This window comes from Homalodisca vitripennis, chromosome 1 (genome assembly GCF_021130785.1).
Source record: "Homalodisca vitripennis isolate AUS2020 chromosome 1, UT_GWSS_2.1, whole genome shotgun sequence".
Taxonomy (NCBI): domain Eukaryota; kingdom Metazoa; phylum Arthropoda; class Insecta; order Hemiptera; family Cicadellidae; genus Homalodisca; species Homalodisca vitripennis.
Genome location: NC_060207.1, coordinates 39,238,328 through 39,264,998, shown reverse-complemented (window position 1 = coordinate 39,264,998; position 26,671 = coordinate 39,238,328). Strand labels below are relative to the sequence as shown.

The window sequence follows — 26,671 nt, the reverse complement described above, 5'->3', positions numbered from 1 at the left end:
TCAATAACAATCACAACAAAATTATCCACAATCAATAACATTAAGTAATATACGTACAATGGATGTAGCGTCGTTTAGTATGATGTAGTCCGTGGGGAAAAACAGATTAATACAGCTAAAAAGAAACAAAATACTACTACTACAACAACCAGTAATATTAAATTTAATTTTTTTCATGACACTTTCTAAGTGCCTATCCCATTTGAAATTGTGATTAACTAGAATACCTAAATATTTAAAAACTTTTAACATTTTCTAAAATACAACAACAACAATTGTTTAATATATATGATTTAGCATGTAAACAGTTATAATCACAATGTTTAATTTAAACATTTTTACATTTAGATTACGGTGACTGTTTATTAATTTGATTTTGCACCATTTAGGGTTAATTCTAAGACAGGGCCTTATGGCCCTAAATTCACCCTTTTGTATATATAATACAAATAAAGTCATTTGAATTTGAATTTATAATTAGCCCATTTCATGGAACCAGCTTATAAGATTATTAAAATTCATTTGAATGTATATTTTCCTTAGATTCTTTTATGTTTTTATGGCAAGTTACCAAAATTGTGTCATCAATGTAAGTATAAATTTTACACTTTCATTGTACTTGCTACACCATTTATAAAAATTATATACAAAATTGGTCCCAAAATACTTCCTTGAGGTACTCCTGATGTCATATCATATTCCTGTGAAAAACTGTTTCCAACTTTAAATATTCAATTTTCTATTATTTAGTTAATCTTCAAACTAATCAAGAAAATTTCCTCTTATTCCCACTGCTCTCAGAGATTTAACTACTTTATTGAACTGAAGTGTATAAAATGCTTTAGAAAAATCTATAAAGGTAACCAATATTTGTTTTCCACTATCCATTTCTTTGTTAACATAATTAGAAAAATCTTTTAACAAGGTTTCTATACTTTTATTTTGTTGAAATCCATACTAGCAATCATAAATTATACTGTTATCTGTTAAATATGTATTCAAACCATTCCCTATGTAATGTTTCAAAACTTTATCTACCGCACAGTATTGAAATGACACGATAGTTCTGGTATGTTGTGTAGCTCTCAGACTTGCATATAGGTATTTTTTTTGAGGTACACATTTTGTATTTGCAACAGGAACTTTTTACCATTTATTTAGGTCAGCAAATATGTTTTGTATGGTCTCCGTGTTCAGTTTTAAAGGTGGAGAACACAGAATACATTGAGATTTGTTTACACCCTTCTAGTTCACTTTGCAGAACTAGATTTTCATTTTTAATTTATTCTGCAGCAAGTTATAGAGATCTTATAGAGGATACATGTTTTTAGTTGAATTGTTGACTATTTCACATTTGTTATGGGTCAATTCTATTTGTTTTAAAATTACTCTACAGTTCTTTTCTGCTCGTAATATGAGCTCAATATTTATTTTTTTATCTTTTTCAAAATTATTTCTTACGTTAAATAAATGAAGTTCTTTTTCTTTATGTTTTTCCAACATTATTTAAATTTCCTCTTCCTTTTGCTTTATTTTGTCTTCAAATTCCAATTCATATACAGATTTGGCATTGCTGGTTTCATGCAGGGCCTGTTTTAGCTCTTTGTTCTCTCTTAAAAGTGCTTGTTCAATTTCTGCTGCCAGTGTGAAAGAATCCTCTAGATTACTAGTTTCCTCTTTATGCTTTAATTGTCACATACAATCCTTTCAACTTCTCTTTATTCGTCATATTTTTACTTGCAGTTAGGACATTTTTATGATCTACAATCTTCTGACAAATTCTTAGCATTATTGTATATTAAATTTACACATTTGAAATGATTCCATGATTTACAGGTATTACCAAATATAGTTAAAGTGCTTGCACATTTTCCACATACTTCACAGGGGTGTTTATTATGTTTCGACATATTGTTCCTTTATAAATAAAACAGTTGTCAAAATTAAATGAATAAAATTTGTAACAGCCTAAACAGGATAAACAAACTTAAATAAGGCTCTTATAAATAGTTATTACAACAATAAATACATTTAAAAAGTCAATTCTGTATACATTTTAGAATATTAAAATACAAAAGTTATAAGCTAGACAAGATTAAAATGATAAAAGGTAACTTAATAATAACTGTAATACATACACAATACATTTAATATTAAAATAATTAAAATATAGAGATTTGTTAACTATATCAAATAGCAGTAAAATGAAAGATGTAAATAAAAGTATTATTATGTTCAGACAGGATTACAATAAATACAAGAATTGAGGTTGAAAAAAGTAAATACCACCAGTGAGATTTGAACAAGTGTTTTGTTGAATCAAGGGTTTGAATGTTAGGAGGGCCAGTGACTTCATTTTTAAGCTTTCCTATAATTAGCTGTGTAGTTTTGTCTTCTTTGAAGACCAGATCATTGCTGGTACAGTAGTCTTGTGCTAAACTCACTGCAATGAAGTTGTTCACCTCCAGTGCTTCTGCTGTCGTATTGCTAGACAGGAGCATGGTATCATCGGCAAACATGATAGCTCTGCTATATTGGCTAATGTAGTTGGGGAGATCAGCTGTAAACAAAGCGAATTGCACTGGTCCTAAGACCGAGCCCTGAGGGACTCCTCTCTTGACATTTAGTGGCTTCGATCTGGTCAGTGTTTTAATACCATTGGTGGTTCCTTTTAGCTCCAAAAGCTGCATTCGGCTGCTTAGATAGCTTTTAAACCAAGAGTGAGTTATTTCCTAATCCAAGGATCAGTCATAATCATTAGCTGTCATTAGTGTTAGCTATGGCCATTAGTTGTTTGATTTACCTTATCAAATGAGCCATTTGGTACTGATTGATAATAAGCCTTCAGAACCTAACAGTGAAAACTTAGTTTGGAGAGCTAGCAAGAGTAAAAAACATGCAAGGGTTGATATACATCAATATTAAACACTGATGAGAAAGACACCCCCATTGACCTAGGTACGATATTTCATTGTAACACCCACCTAAAAAATCATACAACGAATTGAAAGAATTCTTCCAGTATGAACTTGCCCCATATTCCAAGTCACTGTTTTACCAAGTATGAGAAAGACTAAAGTCCATTATGTATGATTTATTTACATCTCTAAATGAGTGTAACCTATATGAAGCAGCCTGCTTTATCGATAGATGATTTCTTCTGTTTTGGATGGTGAAAACAATTAGCAACATTTTCCAATAATTACATTGAGTACTTTAAAAGACATTACAACAATCACTCATTGTTTTTGTTATGTATACTTGGAAGGCCATGCCCTGAATCATTGGTCAAAGGTTGTCATGATGAATCAGGGGCAATTCCTGTTGAGTGTTAGGAAACAGGGACAGCTTATTGCCTTTCTTACTGATAGCTTTCAAATAGAGAATACTTCTGTCAAGCAAGCTGCTGAGGACACTGATACTAAATCGTTGCCACAGTTATAAAATGGTCAGTACTATTAGAAGGTTGCTCTCATTGCTGGAAGTACAGACTTTTTGGTGATAATTTGAGGGCTAGCTCCAACATCGACCTACATATACCTCCTTAACCCAGGGAGGGTCACCAAATAAGCTAAACTATACTTGGATCTCAGCTTCGAATTGCCGAAAACATAAAAAAATATTAGAATTCCTCCATGCAATGAGTGGTTTGACAGTAATATCTTGCAGCTGCAATAAGGTCTGCACATAAAGCTGCAGTTGGAGGATGTCTGGTATATGATTTTTACTGATGTGTGGCTACTGAAAGGAGCAGTATTGTATGCTATGTCACCAGACTCAGTAGAAGTTGATGTTGTCAATGATGGCCTCAGTTCAGGGAGAGACCGAATCCGAGTCGGACATTGACACACGATCATATCTAAGTAGACGGACCCCTTCAAAACAAGGGGAAATCTCAAATAATTCTTCTTCCTTTTCCTCCACCCTTTACAGTTTAAAATTGTTGAAGAAATATTGAAGTTAAGAGGAAATTCTCCGTTAATGTAATTTGTTCCAAAGTTAAGATTGGCCTATATAAGCATTATTGGTCCCAAAACTTCACTTTTGGTCCCACTGGATATAGACCCCTCTACATCTTTTATATTTCCTATTTTATTGCATGTTGTTTACTTCTGATAATATGTAAAAAAAATATACAATTAATTTTAAGATTTTCAGAAATGTTAAAAATTTAACCAAGTTAAATGTTTTATTACAAGAAAAAGTGAAGAAAATATGTTTTACATGTCATTTGATTTAAAACTTAATCATCTTCAATTTATTGTAAGACCATTGTGACAGTTTTCAAGTGGTTTAGAAGATGTTACAAAAAAAAACCTAAAAAAAACAATATTAGGTTAGGAGTACACTTATCCTTGTCCCCCGTAACATACCTCACAAGGAGGTGGAAACTTGGGCGAATGATGCCTGGCCATAACTGAAGCTATTACAACAAAAAAGCTTTTGTAGGAATAATTTTTTTTATCAGATGAAATGGTTCTGGCGTATAGTTATATCACTTTTGGTCAACGAGATGAAGAAACTGAAAATCATCACTTTCAGCAAAAAAGTCAATTTTTACATGGTTATCTAACACTGATTTAACGTCAGATAAAGTAGAATTGTTTATTTATGTGTCTTGATGGTTGGTTTTTTAAGTGTGTAAAATTCCTTATACAAGGAAGGACAAACATCCATTCTTCCATTCAAACGTTCACATTTATAATATTAGAAAGATGCATATTATGACATTCTTATACACTTTATTTGCATTATCAATAAAGAGCTTATTGATTTATTGATAAATATTTATTTATCTTTAGAACTTAATTAAAAAGTTGTCTCTCACAGGTTTGAATTACTCCACTGAAAAATTACATTAAAAATAAAAAAAAATTTGCTGTATATATATATATATATATATATATATATATATATATATATATATATATAAGTAATTCTTACAGGTAGTTTATATCAAAATTTTTCAATTTCAAGATACTTTTGCTTGAATTTTTACATCCAGCCACAAAACATACATGTAATGGCCAGTCTTGTAAAAATAATGAAAATAAAGATGGAGAGTTGGAGACATTAGCCGATGTTCGTAATTGTTTTAAATATTCGATCAACGTATTGCAAGAATCCTCAATTTTTGTTACTAACTGTAAAGTGTATTATGTAGTGAAATTATATTCTGTTCATGTTTTTGCTTTCATTGCATACATTTCCTTTGTTCTGCTAGTAAATTATATATATAATTTGGAAATGTAAAAATGATTTTTTAGAGATATTACATACATGAACCAGAAATAGAATCTGATGTTAATATTTTCTGTAATTGGTTTAAATTCCCTAATCTTTAATCCTTCAACATTCCTCCCTATTTCACCCTTTTGAGATCTATGCCTTGTAATAATGGCTTCATCTGAAATATTTCTCACATAACAATATTATTTAATGCAAGTCTTATAATTTATATTTGTAGTGATGTTATTCAAGCATGATGAAGTAATTGTAGCATGTACAATAAGCATAACACAATATAGTTTGCTTACTAGTATAATTGGATGGTTGGGTCAGGAATGATTGTCAAGAAAACCTACAAGGTGTGTTCAAAAAGTAATGGGAATTTCAAGTTTTGTGGGTTTTGGAGAGTCCTGAAGTATAATACAATTTTCATCTATACTCATTGTTACTTTTTCAGTGGCAGCAGCTAAGTTATACGTATTTTATAAACTCAACGATTGTTAAAAAAAATGAATACAAAGAATTTGTATCAAATTTTGGTAAAAAAGGAAATAAAGTGTAAAAAATTGCGGTAAAAGTCAACAAAGGGCTATGGTGAGTCTGCTATGAGTAAACCAAGGGTTTATGAGTAGTATAAACGTTTCAAAGATGGGCGTGAAGATATTGAAGATGACAAAACTCTCCGGACGCCCCAGCACATAAACAACCCATGAAAACCATGAAGACCATGAACAATCGCTGTATTACGATCAGAGAAGTCGTTGATGGTGTTGCCATATTAATTGGCTCATGCCATGAAATGTTTTCAAATGTTTTGGGCATGAAATTTGTGGTTGCAGAACTTGTTCCAAAATTGTTGAGTTTTGAAGAAAAACAGTGATAATTATGTAAGTTGCTCAGGAGTTGCTAGATGAAGTCAATGACGATGCAGTGTTAATAAAACATGTTATAACAGGTGATGAAAAATGGATTTTCGGATATGACATTAAAAGTAAGGCTCAATCATCCCAGTGGAGGCATTTTGGATTGCCAAGACCAAAAAAGGCTTGACAAGTGCAGTTGAACGTGAAAGTTACGCTCATTGTGTTCTTTAATTTTAATGACGTAGTGCATCATGATATTTTGCCACAAGCTCAAACGGTCAATAAGGAGTACTACACGCAAGTTCAACGCCATTTATGTGAAGCAATCCGAAAAAACACAGATTTGTGACAAAACAATTCTTGGCTTTAGCACCTGCTCGCACTTCATTCCTTGTTTGTGAATTTTGGGCCAAAAACAGTACTGTAACGATGCCCCAGCCTCCATATTTTCCAGATATGGCTCTGTGTGAATTTTGATATATTTACAAAAATAAAGAGAACCTTAAGAGGGCCGTTGTTTTTACAAATATAGATGACAGTTGAAGTGGATCGCTGAAAGAGCTAAAGGCTATCCCAAAGATCGAGTTTGAGAAGTGTTTCGAGGATTGGAAGAAGTGTTGGCAAAAGCATGATATCTAATGGGGACTATTTTGAAGATGACAACATTAATGTAGACGAATAAATAAATATTTTTTTCTAAAATTGAAAGTTTGCATTACATTTTGAACATACCTTGTATTGTATTCGTATAAATTATAGTTATTATATTTATAGGTTTCTGGGAATATATGATAATTGTAAGGATTTTGTTATATAAACCTTAGAGATTGGTGTTCTTTCTGTTATTATGTCCATTCTCATGGGCCATTGGATTTTGGAAGAGTTATAAAACAGTGTCAGTACTTTATGAGATGAATTATAATGATAATGTTCAGATCCAAGGAAAATATGAATAATTTAGACTATCTCTAATTAGCCTTATAGTCCAATACCATAGTCAGCAGTTGTCATGCATTTGCAGTACACTAATTTGATTTTAAAAAAAGGACATTTGAAGCAAGTATATATTTTCCTTCCAATTTTATTGTTGCTGGTTTTATATTAAATAATTAAATTCAAATCATAGAAGCGTTTTTTTTTTTTTTTAGTTTTACTTACACATAATTGTAACTAAAACTTTTCAAGATTTAATATTTTAATGGATTTTTATTTTCCAGGTGATCCTTTCAGTGGAGAAAAATTAGCTATGGATGATCCTAAAGTGGTGAAGAAACTAATGAGCAATTTTCTTTTGCCTCCACCTAAATTGGGACCGAAATATACATACTACCTATCTAATCCTCGAACTAAAGACACATCAATGGGACAGTCTGAAAAAATAAGAAACATCCTTCATAACAGAGTATGCTTTTTTAAATTAATGAGAATCTTTTAAAGCATTATCTCGTAGGATGTTATGTCTTTGTGCAGTGTTACCTGTAGTACATAGAAAATTTTAATTAGTTTTATTTAAAAAAATTGAAAATAAAACATTAAACAGTACCAATTATACAGAAAACACTTACAATACATGTTAGTTCAGTCTAGGTTGAATAATATTAAAGTAGAATAATAAATTGTAAATTAAAACCCTTTTATTTTACAAAATAATTATATTATAAAAGGGTTTTAGTTTACAATTTATTATTCTAAAATAAAGATAACCCTATAATGTGGAATTCATAACATAAATGTTTAAGTAATACCTTCTATTAAAAATTTTTGAAAGCAGAAATGACATACATCTTTAGATAAGAGCACTAATAATATTAGTAATGCAGTTTCTAATTTTAGTACTTTTAGTCTTATAAAATTGAAGTGTTAGGTGCAAAACAATTTTTTGTGCTGAAAAAATTATTAGAACAAGACTTTTAAATCCTACCAACCAATTACTAACACTCATACTCTCTTTTACGTGACCAACTTTTCACATTTTTTAAATCCGCTGGAGTGTAGTTTCCTTATCACTACAGCTTTTGACCAGATCGTGATACTTCCAGTATTACAGATTTTGCCTTAAAGAAAATCCTTACTTTACTTGACTTTGGTGAGCACAATATGGGAAGATTTTGCTATTATGCATTGTGTTCAATACAGTTCATCATGTGATATGTTATGGATAAACTTAAGAGGTATGATATTCTTATCTAACTGGTTGTATTTAATGTGTTCAAATTCATAAAGAAGGGAAAAATATTTGTTTGTCGGAACTGGCATGTCTTAGGGCTATATCCTTATACTATTATTGTTTCTATTTTACGTAAGTGATCAGCTCTCATATGTTTTCCATTCTTCAAAAAAATAGTTCATTAGTTATTTCTTCATTTGCTGATAATAACTGTCTTGTTATTTATCATAACCATGATTGCATGATTTTAATTCTCTTTGTCATTTATTCAACATAACATCTTAATGGCTTTTCAGTTGATTTCTTTAAAAGTAAACTTTTTTTTAATTTGGACAAAACTAATGGCTTCAGTTCCAGCCACAAATATTAAATAATTTACCTGACCCTTTTCTGCTTGATAACACTATTGTTAAAATATGCCTGTTCTCCAAATATTTCGATAATAAAATGGAGTTTGATCTTGAATGGAACTTCCATGTAAATTATAAACTTTTGAAAAATAAATTTTTAAATTTTTTTCCTGAACTTTATAGCTGATTTTGTACTATGAGTTAGTAAACACTTCTACCCTGTTAATCGAGTTTTCATCCTACAAAGAGGGCTTTCAGGACCATGTGAGGGTTTGGTAGGGAATGTAGCTGCAGGGTGTTTCTTTGGTCATGTGGCATCCTCACTCTAGGCTAGCCTATCTGTTGATTTGTCATAGTTTAATACTTGTTTTAAAAAATAAGAATTTATTTCCTCTCTGTAACACAATTGGAGCATTAGAAACAAACTAATAATTACCTGCTCTTCATTATTTTGCCATTGTCGACTATTGTTGCTAGTAGATATATTTTTTTAGTATTGCTTGTTTAAAGGATGTTTCATCAAATGTAAAAATGCTGTTGTTTTGTAATTTGTATTTTCCGTTTAAATCCTCTTGAAATATCCGTAAAACTATTGAGATAAAAACCATTGATAAGAACTTTTAAGTTAATAATTTATGTTTGTTATTTGTAATTCATTGCTTGATAAGGAGTATTTATATGAAACACTTATCAGAGAGAAATTTATGTAACCAGCAAATAGGAAAATGGTGGTTTTATATGCTCTGTGGTTTTATAACAAAATTATCTCGTCAAAACGAGATAATAACATGTATATAATGCCAATGGGATCAGAAAAAGAATGGTTCTTCACACTTTGTACTCTATGCAACAATTTTACTATATATAAAATATGTCTTGTTCATTGGAGAGTTTCCTCGTGTTGAAGAGATTGACATTTTACATTTTAGCTTGTCAGTTGCCTAATAACTGAGATATAACCATCATTATTCCAAACTTTAAACTGCTGCAATCTTTGTACTTTAAGTGAGATCAATATGTGTAAATATTAAAGTTGTGTGTAATTCTTACAATTTTTAAATGATGTGTAATTTTTGTTTATATTTGACAAAAATAAAACATAAACAGATGAGGTGGATGATGTTGTTGGTTTTTATCTTTACTCACCTTTGTGTTTTGAGTAAAGGTCATTTTACACACATCTTAAAATATGTTTTACTTTGCTAAGGCTACCTAGCAAACTTGTACACTGTTCATTTGTACATATATTTATTTAGTTTTATGTACAATGTGTTTTTACCCTTTTTTATCGCTTTATTTGTTTTTATTCATATAGGATTAATGGTGCTGTAGGGATTGAAACAATAAACATTTTGCCATAAACTTGCTAGTCTGTAAAGTATTAAGCTTTAAAAATCCAACTTTCCGCTATCTTGAAGCTTGATTTAATAAAATAATATTAATTTTAGCTCCAGTTCACCTTTTGCTTAGTGCAGCATCTGAAGTATGACGGTCACAGACTTGACTCCTGGAATCTGGCATCATGTCAGTCTGAAGAGATCCAAACAAAGTTCGTGACGAAGAAGCTCTAATTAAACTCTTTAAACGATGCTCTAATTAAAGCATCGTTTTGATATCAGAGACACCTAGATTACAATATCAAGTGTAATCTAGGTGAATGAATGTTATTGTTTCATCAGGTGTACAGTTGAGTACACTATGATTTTTTAGACACGATCTCAAAGCATAGCAGAGCAACTGAATTTTCAATGTTTATTGATTCACAAAAAGTACTTGCTCTACCGGAACTTGAGTCCGGGTCTCTCACTTGCTGGGTGAGCATATTACCACCCAGGTGGTTCGAGTCTCGGCGGAGGAAGTACATTTTTTTGTTTAAACCAGTGTAACTTTTTATAGAGTGGACCTTTTGATGTTGGTTAGATTTGTGGCATTGTGCTCTACTAATAAAGACCTTTAATTTGATGTACTACTCAAACCTATGCTCATATTTAAGATTTCCTTCTGACTCCTTGTGGGCCATCTTCCTTATATGACAAACAAAATTTTCGTTACACCAAAAAGTTGATTTATTGGTGCAGTAATGATGTACCAAGTTTTATTGCTTTATCTGTAATATTTCAGGAATTATCAAGACTGTGCAGTACTTATTACACCCTATATATATATATATATATATATATATATATATATATATATATATATTTGTACACTATAGTAGTGTTGGATTCTTGGAGCAATGTTCTCCAAAACTACAAAACAAATCTTCTGAGTATTCTGTTATTCTGTCATCTGTATGATTGTAATAGACAGATTTATTAAAAGTACATAAAATAAAAATTATTACTTGGGCTTAATACATTTTTATTACATATTCTATGTGATAAATAAAAAATTTGTATTAGTAGTTTAGAAGAATACAATACCAATGGAATTTCCCATTAAGTTTACTGCATCAAGGTTTCTTTTACATGGTCTGTATGTTGTGGCCATGATTAAGACGTCACAGTAGGATTAACACAGTTAATTGGACTAGAGATGTTCAACTGGGCTTACATCAACATAATTGTTTAGTAGACTCTCTTGTAATTGTAGTAATTTTGCTAATGGTTGGAATTTTCATGGTTTACTTGAGCATTTTGTATAAATTTATTATAAAATATGAAAATTTATATTTTTGTTTCAGAAAGACGGGTTTTTTATAGAGTGTGGTGCTTTAGATGGAGAGACACGGTCCAACACGCTTTACATGGAACGATTCCTGAATTGGTCAGGACTGCTTATTGAAGCTGATCCATTAAATTTTGCTCAGATGCTTCGAAAGAATCGGCATGCTTGGCTGTCTCCCACATGCCTTAGCAAAACTCCATATCCTCAGATCGTATGTTTTTTCAGTTCTTATATTTGTGGAATATTCCATTTTACCAATATGTTAGTGTATACAACTCATAAATAGTTCCTCTACTTCCTAATATTGTAGACAGCTAAGGTTTGGCATATTTTGTCCTTGGATAGTAATTAAAAAAGTAAAGTAATTTTCACGATTTATCAGCCTAAATATGGATAGTTTAAAATAACTCATGATCTTTGATTGTTATTGTTTGTCGCTTTATTACTCATAGTCATAGATAGTAATAGTCATAGTCATAAACCTTTATTCACACATGCATTAAGAACAGAGATGAGTCAGCTTAACCAAAGTGACGAGTCTAGTCATGAGGTAATACATTGTTGAAAATATGTCATATCCATACAGTTAATTTAAAGTGTCAAAGTTTAAAATTCATATTACATAGTGCAAACTCCCCCAGACTATAGTATGGTTGGTTCAGCAATCATTGGTAGATGCTACTCCCCAATTACTGGTGGGAGTGATTAGCTTTGATTTCATCGGGAAGGATGTTGCAGTGTTTGACACCAATGAATGATTTTTGTTTCTCAAAGAGAGTTAGACAGTGGATGGAAGAGGGCATAATTGTTGGCTCTCCTTGTCTGATAATTGTGGACAGATCAGGCGACTGAGACGGCCATGATACAGCCCCCCTCTGCCTATCCATCTTTCCCCATAAGTTTGGTCCAGAAAGTGGCATCTAAAATGTGGGGGAGCTCCATCATGCATAAACCAAAAGTGTTCTCTCACACTGGGGGGAGAGATTTATGACTGTATGTCCAGTGTTTCAAGTGTCTGGTTCTGGAGAAGGAGCACAGTGTTGCCCGCATACATTAATGATTTGCAATATTCACTAAGTTAGTTTGGAAGGTCACTTATATATCTATATAATAAAAAGAATTGATAATAGACTAGATCCTTGTGGTTTGATTTGTACGAGGGCGGTTCAGAAAGTAAGTTTCTTTGTCGGCTAGTTGGCGAACGGGTGGGGGTAGCGGCATGATCCGAGTAGCGCTGTGTGGCTCCGTTCAGTGCGCGTCTGGCAGTGCCGCTGTGAAGGTCGTGACGTTATTTGTTGTGCTGCAACCTTGCTTTCAAAATGGCCGCCATTATCGAGTCTCCCACCTACTGTGAAGTACGTTCGGTTATCCGATTCATGTGGGCAAAACAAATGCCACCAGTGGAAATTCATCGTGAGTTGTGTTCGGTATATGGAGAAAACATTATGAGTTACACTGCCGTGAGAAAATGGTGCCAATTGTTTAATGATGGACGCACAAATGTCCACTATGAAAAGCGATCTGGCCGACAATCTGTCATTACTGACGACCTTGTTGCGAGCATTGACCACAAGATTAAGGAAAATCGCAGATTCACGATTACAGAACTTTCTGAGTTTTTTCCTAACATCTCAAGAACTCTAGTGTATGAGATAGTGACACAGAGACTTGGTTTTCACAAATTTTGTGCTCGTTGGGTCTCTAAACTTTTGACTGATGAGCACAAAAAGAAGAGAATGGGATCCTCTTTAACCTTTATTTCGCGCTACCATGAAGAAGGTGTAGGATTCCTTAGTCAGATTGTGACAGGTGACAAGACATGGGTCTCCTATGTGAATACCGAACAAAAGAGACAATTGATGGAATGGGGTCACACGTCATCGCCAAGAAAACCCGTGAAATGTCACCAAACATTTTCGACAAGAAAATTATGGCAACAGTGTTTTGGGACAAGAAAGGGATTATTCTAGTGGAATTCATGGAAAGAGGGACAACCATAAACGCTGCAGTCTATTCTGACACTCTCAAAAAACTGAGAAAGGCTATACAGAATCTTAGGCGGGGAATGTTGACTTCGGGCATTGTTCTCCTGCATGAGAATGCGCGGCCGCATACAGCTGCCCGAACTCAGGACCTTTTGAACAGTTTTGGCTGGGACATCTTTGAATATCCCCCCTACAGTCCAGATTTGGCGCCCAGCGATTTTCACCTTTTTCCCAATATGAAGAAATGGCTGGGATCTCAGCGCTTTACAGACGACGAAGAACTGAAAAACTCTGTTAGCGGCTGGTTACGTGCACAGGCGGCAGACTTCTACGTGGCATGTATTGAGAAGCTCGTAACCAGATATGATAAGTGTTTAAATAATTTTGGTAATTATGTTGAAAAATAGTGTAAGAGTTGCTCTTTAAAATGTGTGTAATAAAAAATCTGTAAGTATATTCTGCATTTTTTTATTAACCAAAGAAACTTACTTTCTGAACCGCCCTCGTAAGAAAGCTCTTGAACGACATTAACTCCTTTTGTTTGACACCAATATTTTCCACCTTGCATAGCAACATTTCCTGTCTTGAACTTTCAAAAGCCTTGAAATAATCTAGTAAAATAGCGGTTGCTGTGTCACCTTCCTCTAAATTGATTTTGATTTTGTAAGATATTGTATAATTTGGATTAATACTGTTGATGTAGAGTGACCATGTATAAAGCCATTCTGTTTTTTTGGATATAAGATTGTTTTTATATGATGCAGACTTGTGAGAGGGATTTTCTTAAAAAGTTTAGATAGATTCAGATGAAGTGATATTGGCCAGTAGTTTTCTTGATTTGTTGTTTTGCCTCCTTTTAATTTTGGATAAATTTTAGCAACTTTCAACATGCTTGGAAAACTCCCTGAGTAAAAGATTTATTTATCATGTCGGCTATAGGATGTGGGAGTTCTTTTCTGCATGTTTTTCTTACTTTAAAAGACATTGCATCAAAGCTAGCTGATATTTTTGACTGTAGGGTTTTGAAGTTTTTGAGAATTTCTTTATGGGTAGTGTGCCAGAGAATAATCTTACAGCAATTGTTATGTAGAGCTTTTAAAACAGATATACTCTGTACAGTGTTAGTCAATGATTTTTCGGCTGCATTTATGAAATAAAGAGTTAAGTTGTTCAGCAATTTTAAAATGATTAGTTGTTATTTTACCATTAATAGTTAATAGCTTGAGTAGTCCTTCAAAGTATTGTTTGTGGCATCTTTCACTATTGATCACTTTCCAAGCTGTCTGTATGTATTTAGAGTCCTGCTGTTTTCTTACGGCCTTGATGTGGAATTCATGTTCCTTTTTCTTAAGAGCAGCATATGCTTTTTTTCAGCACTTCCTGTTATTTGGTAAGCTGTATGTGCTTGTTCAAATTTCTCCTTTTTTCTAATGGTCTCTAGATTATAATGAGCAGTATTATTTTTTCTTTTTAATAGAGAGTTTCTTTATAGGACAAGCTACATCATATTATAGGTAAGTATTGTGGAGAATACATAATAGGCTTCCTTAGCACTATAAATATTATAAACCTCGTGCCAGGACTCCCTTTTAAACAGATATTTCAGAGTTTGAGTAATTGGTTATTTAATTGTCCACATTCAGTTGTTACAGGAGCAGACTAATTACTTGAGGTGTATAAGATGCACAATTGGCATGTGGTCTGAGATGTGGTTTTCTGCTATTATTACCAAGAATTCATTTTGATGAAGCTTGGTTGCAACAAGATCAAAGATCAATTGATGTCATACTATTACTGGTAATTCTAATTGGAGGTAGTTCAAGACGTAAGATGTTGTAACAGGAGGAAAGTTCTTGAAGTTCTTGTTCATGTTTTTTATTCTTCCTGGTGTTTGGTTTATTACAGTCCACATCATCTCCCATTATAACTATGCGTCTATTCCATAGAGGAATGGTTTCTAAAAAGTTGGAATGGTTTCCAGAACTTCTTTAAAATTTCAGTCAGATCTGTAGACTTCTAGTATGTACACTTCTTTTTATTTTATAAGTTTAATTGCTGCAAGTTCACAAATTAACTCAACACCATAATGGGATGCATCTTAAGTTAGCTACTCCAGCACTAACATTTTCATTGCAGTAAAGAGCAAAATCTCCTTTTAGATGTTGTTTTCTAGAAAAATTAGCAACAAGTTCAGACTGATAACACAGAATCATGGCCTGACAACCGACCAGCTTTCCGAGAAAATCACTCAAAAGAGAACAATACATGAAAAAAGATAGTTTGGTATTTTTGAAGTAAGAAAGTGTCCTCCAATAACAAGAAAGTTTGAAGAAGATGAGATGCGTGAGGACTTTTTCCTGAAATATGTGAACAACTCCACTGTACAGTCTTTATGAATTCAATCAAATAAAATTGTGTTTTATAATATACTTTAAAATTGTGGTAAACATTAAATTAACTAGATCTATTAACCCTTTGAGTGCCAAGTATTTATTGAGTGGGTGTACTGAAAAGTGCCAGGTATTTTTCTAATGGGCACACCTAAAAGTGCCAACCCTTTTGAAGGCATTTTGCAAGGTTTCAGTACAAAATTCATAGTTTGATTATTTAATAAGGTATCAACATATTTTTTGCAAATTTTCTTTGAAAACTCTGCCTAATTAACATAAAATAACAAAGTTACCATAAAATTAAACTTAGGAATATCAAAAATGGACTTACTGTCAAAAATTCCAGAATTTATTTAAATTTCATTTTTCAACCTAATTATCATTACCAAAAGAATCATCTCCTTTTCTTTGTCCATATCACTGGAAAGGGTATTCAATAAAACTAATGAATGACGCCATCCTTTATCTTGTTAATATTACGAGGGTCTTCCAGAAAGTAAAGAACGTTTTGTTATAAGTCAATAAAAACAAAAGATAAGAGCATGAAAATTTATTTATAAATACTTATAAACTTACTCTATTTTTCTACAAAATCGCCGGAACTGTCAAGGCACTTGTTGTAGCGTGGCACCAGTTTTTCTATACCGACGTTATACTGTTCTGCCGCCAAGGAATGAAGCCACGTTTTTACTCCTTCTTTGAGGTCTTCGTCACCCAAAAAGTTTTTTCCGCCTAAAAACACTTTCAACTTTGGAAACAAGTGATAGTCACTCGGAGCCAGATCTGGACTATACGGAGGGTGTCCGAAGATTTGCCATTTGAAAGAATTGAGTTCTGCTTTGGTTCGTGCACTGCAATGAGGCCGAGCATTGTCGTGGATCAGCACCACTTTCGACGACAGCATTCCGCGTCGTTTGTTCTGAATAGCGCGGCGAAGCCGATGCAAGGTCTCGATGTAGGCCTCTGAGTTGATTGTTTCGCCTCTCGGCATGAACTCCACATGGATTAGGCCTTTTCGGTCCCAAAAAAAACTGTTGCCATCAATTTCCTGGTGTTCAAATTTGGTTTTTCTTTCCTGTTTTTTGTTGGTGAATTCGAGTGATGCCATTCCATTGACTGGAGCTTTGTTTCCGGGGTTCGATAGGAAACCCAAGTTTCGTCACCCGTTACGATGCGGTCAAGAAACGCATCACCTTCTTCGACATACTGAGTCAAAAACTCAAGAGCTGCTCCCATCCGTTTAGTCTTGTGGACATCAGTAAGAATCTTAGGCACCCAACGAGCACACATTTTCTGATAACCAAGACGTTCAGTCACTATTTCGTGCAAAAGCGACCTTGAAATTTGTGGAAAAAATTCCACTAGACCACTCAAAGTGAAACGACGGTTTTGTTGAATTTTTCCATCAACTTTCGCTGCCAACTCGTCAGTAACGAGTGCCGGCCTTCCACTTCGTTCCTCGTCGTGCACGTTAGTTCGACCTTCCTTAAATTGAATGCACCATTTTCTCACTGATGACTCGTTCATCGCATTGTCACCGTAAACTGCCTTAATGTGCCTATAAATTTCAATAGGTCGAACATTCTGTGCATTCAGAAACCGTATCACACTACGCAGTTCACACTTGGCGGGATTTTCAATTAACGCCGCCATTTTAAACTTTCACAGGAGACGCAAACGTGACCTCACGGTACCGCTACTCAGCTCACACTGAGGCAGAAGGTGTGGCTAACGAACAAGCTATCTACCGCGGTGGTGGGGGAACTGCGCCACCCGTGATGCGCAATCGTTCTTTACTTTCTGGAAGACCCTCGTAATACATGCTTTTGTCATATTATTGTACATAATACATATACAATAATATATCCTGAAATTTTTTGCTTAAAGCCACATGAGTTAACAGAATATCAAGATGTATTTCATTATTTATATGCTGAGGAAATAAAAACCTTTTAGGACATCCATTAATGAATTTATTACTCTTCAAAAATGTTAAGAATTAGAAGCTTAAATTGTTGTACAGGATATTCAGATTTATCTGTGGTGGCGGGTATCAACTAAATGATTCTTTTATTTGTAGTATTAACCATAGTTATGGAATTCTTTCAAGCTAAATTAAAATTTAAATGTCCATTAATTTTTTGAAGTACTTTTAATGGACTCTACCAACTTAAAACCATTAACAAGCAATCAGCCATCACAGTTGCATGGTAGGATATTCTTACACTATTATTTGTGAAGTATAAAGTATGCTGCAAAACACCACTTCAATATATGTGGAAATTAAATTGACAGGACTAACCAAGATTTATAAACTGATATGCTTTACTGTTTTACATGTGTAACCTTACTATGCAAAAGCTTTATTTACAAAATCTATGTATTATTGTTATTCCATTTCCTCTCACCTTAGATAATACTAACTTTATGTTCATGAGCAATAAATATGCTTTCAGAATTACAACATAATTCTAACTTATGTGTTCATTTACGATTGTAACTTTTTGCAACTTAATGTCCTCCAACAGAAATTGTTTGATAAGTCTAAAATTTATAATATTAATATTAATATCAAGCTTTCATCAAAACAATCAGTTAACAAAATCACCATATTAACATCATTTAGTGGATTAAAAAAATATTTAATGTCATTTAGCAAAATTAGAGAATATGCCATGCTTATTCAGCACACTAATAAACTTGAGAATATAGTATAAAACAGCAGATAAGAAAGTAGTCAAATGGTAGTCTTTAGCAATCCAATTAGTATTGCCTGAGCAGTAGTAAGATAACAGTTCCTTTCACTTTGTAATCACTCAGATAAGAAGAGCCACATAGTAATTAAGTTGGCACCAAAGTTTAGAAATCACTTGCTTCCATGGCCAACATTACTATCGCTTTCCTATTTTCACAGACAAAATTGTGTAGATTCAAAATCTACAGAAGCCTCTGTTTAAGTAGTATACACAACACGAAAAGGGAACATGAGGTTGAGAAATGATTTAATATACAGTAAAACCCCTTTAGTCTGCACCCGGACAGTCTGTCACTCTGGTTAGTCTGACCACAGCTCAGGCAGTAATTTTTCAATGATTTACATCTGTCAACAACCCTCTTGGAGACATGGCTGCATCATTGACTCAGTGCGTACTACCTTTCGTGTGCAGTGTAGGGTAACAGTGTTCGATGTTTTATTAAATACCTAGCAGTGTTTCTAATAAAAGTTAATTATGTCGGATGAAGCGTATAAATGTTACGCTTTTGTTAAGCGAGAAATTAAAATATTTCAAAGACCGGTCAAGAGAGAATAAAGCTGAGAGAACCGTTGCATAAGTTTGAATCCGAGTGCAAAGGGTTAATATCACCAACAATATTAATTTGCATAGGAAATTCAATTACAAAGAATTAATTTGTGTAATAAATTAGTATTATTTGAAAAAATAAATATTTGTTGGAAACTGTTGCAGGTGGAAACCGTTATTGCATCACCTTAGAGAAGTGTCCGCGGGCGGAAATTACTATTACGTCACTCTATCTGAATAAATTTAAAACAAATCAAAATAAACAAAATTTCATTATAATAGGTTGGAAATATTAACTGAAACTTGTATTAACTAAATCTATATTTATAATAACGTACATTAGAGTTTCATCATATTAGAGGGAAATAGTCAGGGTGAGAGAGAGTAGGAAATTATATAACTAGGCCGAGAGGGCAGTGAGATTGTATCGAGGGAACATGTAACACTGCCCTTGATGTGTAAAACATGTGCTTTTGAAATTACCCGTTGGCATGCTAAATCGGAAGTAAAAAATTATGTTTAGCTTATAATGTAGTAAAATATTAGTTAGTGATAAGAAGTATTTATAATAATCACTGTAAGTCATAATTTAGAACAGTTTGTGCTTGGATTGAAAGTTGTGTTTTGTGTTAAAGAAATAACATGTTAAATTTTAACCTTGAACCTGGAAGTCACTTTTTCCTCATATGGCATGCCATTTTTGGGTGTTTTGTACCCATACTTAACATTTTTTGTACTTAAAAATTGTTTAAATACATTTTTACTATAAATCTATATGTGTAGCCTAATCATTATGTATTACTAGAGTTGTGTTGCTTCCATTAATTAATTCTGTGAGACTTCGTTTGTTTAATCATCATATTATACTCCAACATAAACATAAATCTTCATCTTATCTTCCAGTCCATAAATATATTTGTTATCTTACTACTATGGGGTTCTTGTTACATAGTACTATGAAGGCCCTCATTCTCTTGTAAGCAAGCATTTTCTGTTTCCACAACAAGAAAAATTCTAAAAAATGTGTTAAAAGTTTCTAAATCTAATTCTTTCTTTTAAGAAACTCGGATTAATTAATTTTTTATTTCACTAATACGATTATTTAAGTTATTTTCTTTTTTCTTGTTATTACAACATCTAGTTAGTACATAAACAAATTTTGATAACTTCTTTATGAAGTTTTTTTTATTTTCACATATTAAATGAGTACATAAAACACTGTTATCAAAATTAAAATTTTCAATTAAACGAGGAGCTCATCATTACTATAAATAATATATTGTTAGATAAATAGCACAATTTATTGAATAATTTTCCAAATTATTACATGATTAATTCGTGGTATTTATCTATCAGGATATAATTTGCAATCTTCGATATAATACGTCATTTCTAACATCCTTTTCATACTCTTCATAATTCTTCATACCTTTAGTCAATGATTCCATTATCAATAGAAAGTAATGACAAGATTGAAATTATATTTGGTAAAAATAAAATAATTGTATTTACAATCTTTAAGTGAAAAGTTTCAATGCATTATTGGGCAGATAATAAATATAACTCCAATCTGAGGCGTTAAGTCAAATACTGCATTGTGACAAACTTCCAATTAAAATTGTCAGGAGGATACATGATAACTTGTTAACAAATTCCTGGAGTTAATTATACTATCACTGATTTTCATGACTGAGTCACTGTGTTGACTTTTTTTAATAATCATATCAATGACTGTGTCAATGATCTGATGCAGTAATGGTGGCGGATAACTTACCCAATGTAAGTTGAGTCATTACGTTGTGGTTGACAGTGGTGGTATTGTGGAGGTAATTTGATGTTTCAATGTTCAGTTAAATTTAATACCACCTCATTAGAATGCCTCTTGTTTACCAAACCAAAGTTCAATCAAGTTTAAGGATCCCATGTTGATGTGCTATATGTAATAGATCTTGTGGTGGAGTTATATACAGTAATTATTGTGGTACTATGAGATTATTTCTACTTATTGATATGTAATACTTTTGTTAGTAATTTCATGGTTTTATGTATGATATGTTGTAATTAGTAAGCCTAGGTCAATATAGGCTAATGTGCAGTACAGTGAAAGAGGTTTTGAAGCTACAATATTAGTGATATATCATGGGTTTGATTTATTATGTTGGTTTATAGCTTGTTATAGCTATGTTTTAGGCTGTAACTTCAATAATGTACCAAAACTTTGCTGATTTTGTAACATTAGAGAACTTGTTGACCTGTCAAACTCAGACAACCTAGGCCTTGACAATGACAACTAGGTTTTTTATGCTTTGTGGAACCGTAAACTAAGCCAATATTTCAGCAAGAGTTCAAAATTAGTATTTATTTATTTTAAAATTAATATAACCAGTGGATGTATTTACATATCAAAATTTACTTTTTTAATTTTAATTTTTGAAAATAATTGTACACATAGTAACATATTTAAGTATGTCCCACCACTTAAAAAAACAATTTTTAATTGAAAAATTGGTTATCAGTTTATTTATTGTTTTTTAGGGGATATAACTCTCTAAATTGGTATATTTTGGAAACATTTAATCTAAGAATGATATTTTTTGTAATTTAAAAAAATCATATCCAAGTAACAAATTTAGCCTTTCATGTACTACTTGCGCTTTCAATAACGTATTAATTACTCTCCAATAGAACATTATATATTTTCTGAAACTACAAAAATGAAGAATAAATTTGCTATCTCAGATTCTAATATTTATTATATTATCACACTTGACCATGTGCCGTCCCGTCCCATCACTTAAAAAGAATATTTAACCCTCCATCGGGCGCTTAAAATTAGAAACACCATCAGGCGCTCACGGAGGTTTCCTCCAGGTTGGCGAATAATGGATATCATAATCGTTTAAACTGTTTTTATTTGTTTAAATATTCATACTGATTTAATTACAATGTAATATATTCATTTTTAGAAATTTAATAAAAATTACACTCTTATGTAATGAATTTTCCAAATAAGAAAATCAAAATCTTAAAAAATGTTATTGTATAATAACAACATGATTAATTTTAAGGAATAATGCGATTAATTGTAAAAATGTTTAACCTTCTGTAAATATGTATGGAAATTAACTTAGTTTTTAACTTCTTACAAAAACAACTTACTTCAATTCTTGAGATATTATACAATTGTAATGTCAATTATTGCTCTGAAATAAAAATTTATTCTTTACTAAAAATTTTTTTACACACTGCACAAAATTTCAAAACATTTTCCTTCTGGTTGTTATAGCGACAATGTTCACTCCATAATCATTACTGAAATGTTCCCTAGCACACTGGTACTGTACTAACAAGTCTCTCGTCTTCATTCTCCATTTCACAAAATTCAAATAAAATATATAGTAAAATTTCAAAAGAAACCATCACAGGTCACACATTTAGGCGCACACGGATTATTACAACATAAAAACTAAACACAATAAGGCGCTCACGGTGATTTCGTCCAAGCACTACAAACACACCATCGGGCGCTCACGGAGGAATCGTCCAGTCACGCACGGAAGTAGACCTCATACTGACACATTTTGATAAATAAAAGCGGGAGGCTATTGTTTCGTTTCCCCGAAAGATGCTCGTGAAGTACACTGCGGGAAACGACTGCCGACATCAGAAAAGTAGTACTATTTTTAATAATAAAACATACACGGAGGAAAACTCCGTTTAGCGCCCGATGGAGGGTTAATAACATTTAGTGGTAATTTTTTTTATAGTTTATCCATAATATTTCATACAAATCATTTTCCCCTGAAAAAATATGTATTAGCCTACTAGAAGTTAAATTTAAAATTTATATTAATATTATGATAATTCAGTATTACAGAGTGAAAGAGATAAGACAGTTTGAATAAAATAAATGAGATCCTATATGATAAAAATTCTCAGCATATATTTAAAACAACCACCTCAAAAAGAAAACAAGCTAATTGCAGAAAACAAATCAGCTAGGAATTAAAATACTTGAACTATGTTAACCAGTTATCTGACAAGTCATTAAATAAAATAATTTGAGTTTACTGTGTAGAATTTAATGTAATATAACTAAACTTATAAAGGAAAACGAACTATTTGAAGAAGAAAATAACCAGCTGCCAGATAAAAAATTATATAACTTAAGTACATGAAGCATGTGAAAATTTACGCAAGTCCACACATTACTGCTCCTTGAAAACTAAAGTTCATTATGACATACTAGCGAATCATTATATTGTAAGTTTCTTTTTGCATTATATTTCTTATTTTATATTTATATGATAGCAGTGGTAATAAATAAACTATAAAACAAAACTATCACTTAAATCCAATATTTTAATAGATAACTTTATAAATGATCAAAGAATGTTTATTTCTAAATATACTGCACACAATTATGAAACCAGAACTGAGATCGCACCATATAGCAACTGCACTGAAGTGAAGTTCAGAGCTTTTTACCCCATCTATCTTGACCGTGGATTAGATGGACATATAAACATAATCCATGTAGGCCAGGAAATGGTTTAAAATACTAACACAGCATTATGTGCAATGCCAAAATTATAGAAGTATGACCTAATTTCATACTTATAAACAATGGTGTATGCTACACCAAACCATTACTTGAGTTAAATACTCAATATTATGTTAAGTAGTAAATGTCTGTACTCATTCAGAAATTAACTTAATTTATTAAAGTTCTATTTTTGTAAAATTTTAGTCTGTTATGGTAAGTTCACTGGGTGATAGAATTAAGGTATTACTCATGTCAGTCATATTTTGGTTATATAAATTTTCTAATTTGGTTTTAAATTTGAAACAAACTAATGCATATTTATATGTTAGTACAGTGAGATTTAAAAGATATTTGTATACAAGAAAAAAAAGGCATTCTTGGATCTTAAGAAGTAACTTTTACTTTTAAAATAAAAAATTGCCAAATATACACTTCATTCAGAAAAATACCAGGGTTAAAATAGTTAGACATTAGTATAATGATTGCAAGGGTTGTCAACTTGAAATAGGGCAAAGAATACGTGATATATTTGTAGAGAGAAAAGTGTTAGTTCAGACACTACAACGGTTACTAAAATGCTTTTACTTCAAAAACGTATAGTTGGAAAATAATAAAAATTTAAATTATTTTAATATTTTAAACATTTCTTTTATAAGATTATCCTCTTGCAAAAGTAAAATAATTTAATTGTACTGCGTTAAAATTGTTGATGATAAAACTATCTGATATGTATATTGTAAGTAATTCCGATATGTAATTTTGTTTAATACTGTATTGTTTACAAATTCAATTTCACCATAGTTTAGGGTCTAAGGTTGTGGTTCTTTAAACGAGAGATGGATTCATGGATTTGGCCATGTAGGTGGGCTAACAAAAATTTGTGTGGGTGTGGATCTTTCCTCTTAAAAACGTTTAGTATAATTAATTACAATTGGCATTTAAAAGAACCCTTAAAATAAAGTTAGATTTCAAACTTTTCTTGTCTCCAGGTATCCTTCAAACAAGATTTCAACATCGGTAGAATCTCAGATAATGAAATAGGACAACAGCGCTCCGGGTATGTTGATGTCCAGTGTTTTCCCATCTATTCATACCTGTTGGCCCTCAACATTACGCATGTAGACTACTTCAGTCTGGATGTTGAGGGAGACGAGTTGGATGTTCTCAAGACATTGCCTTTTGATAAAGTGGACATTGAGGTATCTTAAAATAATTGCATGGTTTTAAATCTTAGTAAAATAATTTTAGTAAAAAAAGTGAATACATTTGAAAAAGAGAAAACACAAATAATAGTAATTGTAAGTTTTTGTAATAGTTAATGGTTTTGGTAATTTTTGTAGTGGTTTTCGTTGTTGGTTTTTGTGGTTTTGGGTAATGGGTAATAGTAGTAATTGATTTATTTAAATTACAATATCTTATTCCGTCTTCATCCAGTATTATTTTGACATATGTTGCCAGTATTGTACTCATTTTAAAATTTATAACTGGTGGCCTGTGATTTATATATTTTACTTGCTTGTTACACATTAACCCTTTTAGGACGACAAAAATTTTGGTTATTTTTTAGGTACGCATTTTTTGACGTGACCATATTTCATAGCGAACATACCAAAGAAAGACGACGGTGAAAATTGGGCAAAATGTAGTAGTTTGATAAATATATTATAAGTCCATTATTTTAAATTGTCCTTACACCATTTTTTATCCACATGTACATAAATTAAATTGTCTACAATATGGTAGCATTTATTACTATTTACAATAACCAGAAAAAATTAAAAATTAAATAAAATTTTAGAATTTTTATTTTATTTTTTTATTTTATTAGTTTGGCTTCAGTTTACTATGATAAAAAAAATTTTTTTTTAATGTGGGAACTAATATTACTATGTTTCTTACATAGTTTTCAGTTTTTAAATACAAAATTTTATTAACATTGGTTGAGAAATAAAATTGTTTTACAACAAAAAAACTACATTACTACAAAGTACCAAATTATATAAAACGGACTAAAATAAAAGTCAAACAATTAAAGTGGTTTTACTTACCATATAATGTGGTTTAACAGGTCAAATTTATCCACAGGTATTGAAATATGTAGTATTGCTAAGAAACACTATAAAACACTCACAAAAATATATACACTATATACAACAATGGTCTAATTAGTTAGCACATGTATGTTTTGGAAAGCAAATCGGGTGACACCCTTCCTTGCAAATTGAACAAATATAGGAGGCTCGTTTCCTTTTTCTTGATTGTTGACTATGTCCACCTTTTTCTGAACAAACCCAGCAAGTTTTTTGTTGATTTGGAGAAAGTTTTACTAATTCCTTGTTTTGAACGGTTACCATTGACTTGGTTATCCCCAGCGCCATTACGCATATCAAGCCAAGATTTAGAAATATCCCCTATAACATTTTCAATAAATGGAAATCTTGGCATAGGTTTTATTTGTATTTCTTTGCATTTTAGTGTGTAGAGAATATACGCATTTAATAACATTCTAGAAAACAAGTTAAATGTAACCTTCTTCCCAATATTTTATTGTGCGTCTCTCGTCAATATATACACACATCATCATGTCAAAGGCGTCTATCCCGCCCATGAACTTGTTGTAGGAAGCCACAATTGATGGTTTTATTTCATTTATAATTCTCCCACGGCGACGTTTGGTAATTTCTTCAGATGTTATGGTAGTGTTTGTTGAGACTAATAAAACGGGCAATTTTTGGGTTTTCTTTTCGCGGTATGCCAACGCAACCAGATTTCTTTTTTTGTTGTACAACTTTTCTCCAACACTGAACTTCTTTTTTATACTTTGTGGTAACCCTTTCCTATTTCTGCGAATGGTACCGGTTACAAATGTTTCCTGGCTGTACAAAACATTGGCCAATTGAATGCTGGTAAAAAAGTTGTCCAATAAACACATGATACCCTTTTCGTAGATAGTTTGCTGCTTCTAATAGCTTCATCACAATAGAGGGACCAAGACCATACTTTTTCATTTGCTCTTTATCTTCATTGACGCCTTTCCTTTATAACAAAAGAATTTTAACACAATATTTGGATACCGAATCACAAAGTGCCCATAACTTGATACCCCACCTATGGTGATGTTTATTAGGCATGTATTGCAATTAAACTGGTTTGATTTTAGTGCCGATCATAC

General features: G+C 32.0%; 1 protein-coding gene across 2 annotated transcripts in view; it reads left to right on the top strand.

Annotated features, from left to right (window-relative positions):
* Positions 1-26,671, top strand: part of LOC124360085 — a 54,336-nt gene that overhangs the window by 18,030 nt on the left and 9,635 nt on the right. For both annotated transcript variants that reach the window (XM_046813387.1, XM_046813378.1), the window contains 3 exons: positions 7,310-7,494; positions 11,293-11,487; positions 24,489-24,698. In XM_046813387.1, the coding sequence (XP_046669343.1) occupies positions 7,310-7,494; positions 11,293-11,487; positions 24,489-24,698 (590 nt within the window). The remainder of the gene's footprint in view (positions 1-7,309; positions 7,495-11,292; positions 11,488-24,488; positions 24,699-26,671) is intronic.